This window comes from Pinus tabuliformis, chromosome 8 (assembly GCF_031772625.1).
Source record: "Pinus tabuliformis cultivar Carrire ecotype Pingquan chromosome 8, CPIR1, whole genome shotgun sequence".
Lineage (NCBI taxonomy): Eukaryota > Viridiplantae > Streptophyta > Pinopsida > Pinales > Pinaceae > Pinus > Pinus tabuliformis.
Genome location: NC_142294.1, coordinates 1693101562 through 1693107677, shown reverse-complemented (window position 1 = coordinate 1693107677; position 6116 = coordinate 1693101562). Strand labels below are relative to the sequence as shown.

Below are 6116 nucleotides of genomic sequence, written 5' to 3'. Positions count from 1 at the left end.
GAGGCAGATTTGGACGGGGAACAGGGGTTGATTTGGACCAGAGAGGAAAATTCCATGTTCCAGGCATTTAAGATAAGGCGTTCCTGAGGGAGTTCTGGCAGGTCCGCCGGTTGCCATTGTCTTAATGCTAGAGTCTCTCGGAGATTGTGCTGGAGGAGAAGCCATAGAGTGTCAATAGGCTTGCTGGAGTTGTTGAAGACCCTATTGTTTCTCTCTTTCCATAATATCCAATAAGCGAAGCCTGGGATGAGGTTCCATAGCGAGTTTAACAAAGAGCTTTGAAAGGGATGCCTTGGCCAGTTTCTGATGGTTTCTGCAATATCTCCTTGTCTTCTGCCAGATCTTCTGTTGCAGTTATCAATTTTCTCCCATAGGAGAGTAGCAAGAGGACAAGTATCCATTAGATGCATAGTTGTTTCTGTGTTGAGGTTGCAGTTAGGACATCTTGAAGGTCCTATGAAGCCTCGTTTTTGCAGCTTGTCCCATGTGAGAATGTGTTGTTTACCTAGCAGCCACAAGAAAGTGGAGACTTTGGGCCATATACCTGGTTGCCATACTTGGTCCCAGAGTTTGTCTTTGTTTGCTTGCGTGGGAATATAGCGTAGGTGATGTGCTTCCTTCGTGGTAAACATACCTTTAGGCGTGTGACCCCAGTGAAGCTTGTCCTGTTGATCAGATTGCTTGATTTTCCTTTGATTTATCTCCTGCTCTATCTCTGTGTAGGATTCACCTTGCCAGTTGGCCTGCCAAGTGCTTGCTGATTTCTAGCAGTGAAAATCGTGAGATGTTTGTTGTTGCCAGAATTGATGAACGATGATAAGATCAGCATGCCGCATATGAGCCTGCCACCTTGGCTTGTAAAAGAGAGACGCTAGTTTTGGGAGTTGCTGCCACGAATCCTCCCAAAATCTAGCTGAGGTACCCGAGTGCACTTCCCAGAAGCTGTGTTCCTGTATGAAGGCACTGTGGAGCTTGGCCGCATTCCAAATCAGGGAACTGGGAGTTGTAGGGCAAATTCTAATAAGATCTTTCCATTGGCATCTAGGTACATATTTTGCTTGCCAAAGACGAGCCCAGGGAGTGTGTGGTTTGGAGAGCCAGTTCCACCATACTCAGGCTCCCATTGTGTTGTTACTTTGGAGGGGATCTCGCAGTCCTAACCCGCCGATTGCTTTTGGTTGACAGAATTCATTCCAATTTACCAGTGCCCATTTCCTGTTGAGACCAGAGGAGCCCCACAAAAAGTTTCTCTGCAGATTGCAGATGCTTTTAAGAACCCATTTTAGAGCAGCTAAAACAGAAAAGAGATATAGGGGCATTGCCTGGAGAATGGATTTTATGAGGATTAGTCTGCTGCCCATATTGAGCAAGCGAAAAGTCCATGAGGAGAGCCTAGATTCTAACTTGTCTATGAGGGTTCTCCAAGAGGCATTTTTAATAGCTGAGTCCAGGAGAGGAGCTCCCAGATATTTTGAAGGGAGCATTGCAACGGAGTATCCCAAAATTCTTGCTATGTTTCTTTGAGTGGAGGCCGGAGTATGAAAGAAGAAAAGCTGGGATTTGGAAGCATTGATAGAGGTGCCAGAGGCTTCAGAAAAGAGAGAAAGAAGATATTTGAAGGCAAAGGCTTCGTGAGATGAAGGGTGTTCGAAGAGCATGGTGTCATCAACAAAATGTTGGTGAGACAAAGGGTGAAGACCATGAAGAGAGATGCCTTTCAGGGTTTGAGAAGAGATAGCTGAGTGGAGAAAACGGCTAAGGCCTTCAGCCATTAGAACAAAAAGAAAAGGGGAGAGGGGGTCCCCTTGACGGATTCCGCGAGAGGGGCGGAAGGGCTTGGAGGGATAACCATTGAGCAGGATTGAGAAGCTCGGAGAAAAGATGAGGTTCATAATCCATCTAGTCCATGTTGCATTAAAGCCAAACGCCAGTAACATCTGTTGTATATAAGACCAGCAGAGTTTATCAAATGCTTTTTAAAGATCAAGCTTCAGAATCATACCTGGCTTTTTTAGAAGCTTCAGTGAACGAATCACCTCGTTTGAGAGAATTATACCGTCCATTATTTGTCTCCCCTCTACATAGCCAGTTTGCTCTGGCGAGATTATGAGTGGGAGAAGGGGTTTGAGCTTGTTGGCTAAGACTTTGGAAATAAGTTTGTAGATGACGTTACATAGTGCAATAGGCCTGTATTTGTCGGGCGTGTTTGACTCATCCCCTTTGGGAATTAATGCTAAGAAGGTGGAGTTAAGCGGAGGGAGAATCCAATGCATTATCCGTGATTCCTCCACTAATTCCCAAACTTCTGTGCTAATCAGCTCCCAAAATTCATGAAAAAAAATTGTTGTAAACCCGTCAGGACCTAGTGCTTTTCCATATTTGATTTGAGCCATAGCCTCTTCCACTTCTTTCATTGAGATTGGTTGAAGCAGCTATTTGTTGTGGTCTTCTGTAATTATTTTAGGTATGAGATGTGTAATTTTTTTAATAGCCTGATCTCTGCTTTCTGGTTGTTCCTTAAGGATTTCCTGAAAGTGTTCTTGGAATTCCTTTTCCATTTCTTCATGCTTTTCTAATTTTTTCCCCTACCTGTTGTTAATGAATGCTATATTATTGTGCATCCTCCTTTGGATTGTGGATTTGTGGAAAAACTTCGTGTTTTTCCCCCTCCTTTAGCCAGCGAATGCAAGATTTCTGTTGCCACAGAGTTTCTTCCTGCTGTCTGCGTGTCTCGATTTCAGTCGAAAGGATCTGCTCCTGGTGCGCTCTGTCTCCTATTCGCCCCTCCATAATAATATTCTGTTGTAAAGTGCACATTTGCTGCTCCAATTTTTTTCGTTGCTCAAATATATTGCCGAATTGGGTATGATTCCAATTTTTGAGAACCTGTTTGAGACTTTTCAATTTCTGTTGAAATTGGAACATTTTGGTTCCTTCAGAGGGTTTGAAGGTTTTCCATGCCTCCTTCACCACTGATTTGAAATTGGGGTTGGTGAACCAAAACGCCTCAAATCGAAAGGGTCTGTTGCTTTTTGTGCCTGGGCGTTCCCATTGCAACATAATGGGCCAGTGGTTGGATCCTCCGTGGGGCACAATAGAGGCGTGAAAATCCCCTCCAAGGTGTATGGCATTGTCTGAAATAAGAAAGCGATCCAGTCTTGAGGTGATGTGCTGATATCCACTGCGTTTATTGGACCAGGTATAGACTCCATTTGAGGTGTGAATGTCCATGAGGTGATTATTTTGAATAAAATTACGAAAGCCAACACTGCCTCCTTCTAATTTCGTTCTGTCGCCGCTTTTTTCTTCCAGGGCTCTGATGATGTTGAAATCGCCCCCTCCAATCCAAAGCAGAAATTTTCTGTTTGAATTCAGAGTCGTGAGAGTATCCAGAAGTGCTAGTTTCTGATTTAATTGTTGCGGGAAGTAGACGTTTGAAAGGTGACCATGAATGTCTGTTCCTGTGAGATGAAAAGTGGCTTGGATAAAGAAATGAGAAGCGTGGAAATCATGAAGAGTGAGTAGTTGTGGGTTCCAAATGATCGCTAGTCCCCCTGATGCGCCTGAGGCATCCACAGTGACTAAGCTGCAGCCAGCCCAGATGTTTCTCAAAATCTTTTCTAAGATGGTACTGTTGCTTTTTGTTTCTTGAAGAAAAACTATGGAGGGCTTTTCTTGCTGTATCACATTTTTTAACATTCTATGTTTGGAAGCATTGTTCAATCCTCTTACATTCTAGGAAAGAAGCTTCATGAGGAGCTGTGGGGTTGATATTTGTAGAACTTTGTCAGCTTAGGAAATCTTCCAGATTCCATGAGCAATTCTCCTAGTATGATGGTCCTCTGCAGGTCCGTTTTGCACCCTCTTTTTTTTGTTTCTTTTAGGATTTTCTTTCCATCCCATGGGCTTCCTGCTTGTATTCCTAAGCATTTGTTGTGATGCGCTTTGCTGAGAACTCCTTCTAGCCTTTCGATTTCCCATGGAGGGATTGAGTTGTACTCTTTTTGTTTACAGGTTGTCTCCAGCTTGAGTATGTCTAGACCTTCTAAGCTGATACTCTCTGGATCTTCATCCATTTTTGAGGGCATGTTTTGTTCTTCCCTGAGAGTATTGTCCTGAGTGCTGAGGATTAGAGCCACTTCCAGATCCATTGAAGAAGGTTGCGCTGCATTCTCTGGTTCTGATATCTTATGAGCAGGGGAGATGGGAAGGCTTGAAGGATCTGAGTCAGCTGAAGGAAGAGGAAGCTGGAGGATCCTGGAGGGAGAAGGTAGTTCAGCGTTATCCAAGGATGAAGCTGGAGGGTTTTCAGAAGGTTCACTAGGGATGAGTATTGCAAATCTGTTCTGGGAGTCTAGCTTTTTGGAGCTATCAAGGGCAGGGGTAGATTTCTTTGCATGATGACGACGATTAGGGATTTTGATGAAGCCTTCTGAGTTTGTGCTTGGATCATTGACAGGGGGTTTGGGTTGAGGATTGAGGGGACAATCCCTGAAGAGATGGCCATGCTCATGGCACTTCCTGCAACGAAAAGGAATGTGCTCATAATCTAAAGATTGAATCCACTCAAAGTCATCGTGGAAAAGACTTACCGAATCTGCAAGATATTTGGAAAGGTGCATTTGGACACAGATCCGGGCGTAAGAAGTGTATCTGCGAGTTTTAGTTTCCTCAGAAGCTTTGATGAAGGTCCCCAGGCTGTTTCCTATGTCCCTTAGAGTTTCCTCCTTCCAATATTCTACAGGGAGGGAATACATTCGTATCCAGACAGGAGCCTAGCTGAAATCCTCCTTGTCTAGATCGAATCTTTCTTTCCATTCTCTTAAGTACAGTCCAGAAGGATTAAAGAAATACGGACCTCCTTCAAATATTCAATATTTTTCCTCCAGACAGTTAAAGATTGTCGTGAAGAAGCCTTTGGGGCCAATCTGCAAAGTGACTTGTCCCTTAGGCTTCCATTTTGAAGCGATCCAGCCATGCAGGGCCTTTTCAAAAGGCCAGAATCCGAGGAACTTGCCGATGAGTGCATGATCCCTCATAAATTGAATTTCGCCATTGATTCGTTCGCTGGGTAGATTGACTTTGATTCTTTCAACCTTTTTTGGTATGCATGTGGCTGAAGTCGCTTTTGTTTGTGTCTTAGGAGCTTTCTTATTCCTGCCACTGTCTTTGCCAGTGTCATCGCATGTAACAGCAGTTTCTTCTTCATTGGTAGCCGAATCTGGTCCTTGCTCTGTTTCAGGGAGGCTTGCTAGTTCGTGCAGAGGATCATTGTGGTTTTTCCTTGAGTTGTCAGAGGTTGAGCCAAAGTATGGAGGGGGGGAGGATCCCGCCCCTCCTGGGAGCGCAGTCATGGAGAACCTTCAGTCAGGGCACTTCAGATTGAAGGTTGAGCGCTGCGTGAAGCAAGGGTTTCAGAATGGAGAGCCGAGGCAATTTCAAATCGCATTTGCAGAGCGCGCTATTCCACCATGCATTAAAAAAACATTCATAATTAATTCATAAATTAGTTTAATTAATTAATTAATTTAATTAATTTATAATTCTTTCTCCTTAAAATTATTTTTATTTTATTTTAGTTAATTAATCCTAAGTATCTAATAAAGAGACTTAGGATTAATTAACTAAAATAAAATAAAAATAATTTTAAAGAGAAATAATTATAAATTAATTTAATTAATTAATTAAACTAATTTATGAATTAATTATATTAATTAAAATATTTTTAGATAATTAGGTTAAATAAAAATAAGAAAATTAATTAAAACAATAAAACTAACCTATAATCAATGGAATAAATAGGATTAATAAAAATCTACATCTCTATTAATTAAATACTTAAGGTTCATGGCTTAATAAAGTAATTAAGTAATTTAGTAATAAATAAAATTAATTTTAATTAAGATAAAATAAAACTAATTATAAAAATAATAAAATTACATTACATTATAAAAATAAACTTACAATTAGTATTTATTAAGGATTATGAATTAATTTATTTATTTATCTAACATATAATTAAAATAAAATAATTAAAATAATTAAAGCTAGAATAATCAAAATTAAAATAATTAAACTAAAATTATTATAATATATTAAAAAAAAAAAAAAAAAGA

At 40.9% G+C, this 6116-nt stretch overlaps 1 protein-coding gene across 1 annotated transcript; it reads right to left on the bottom strand.

Annotated features, from left to right (window-relative positions):
* Positions 1–2610: 2610 nt before the first annotated feature.
* LOC149242769 (uncharacterized) lies at positions 2611–3699 on the bottom strand. The gene has a single exon (XM_089371005.1). It carries the CDS (start codon positions 3697–3699, stop codon positions 2611–2613), a length of 1089 nt encoding a protein of 362 aa, XP_089227131.1.
* Positions 3700–6116: the final 2417 nt, after the last annotated feature.

Bases quoted from the DNA above. Each gene is read 5' to 3' on its own strand.
- LOC149242769 (XM_089371005.1), bottom strand. From the start codon at position 3,699: ATGTTAAAAAATGTGATACAGCAAGAAAAGCCCTCCATAGTTTTTCTT.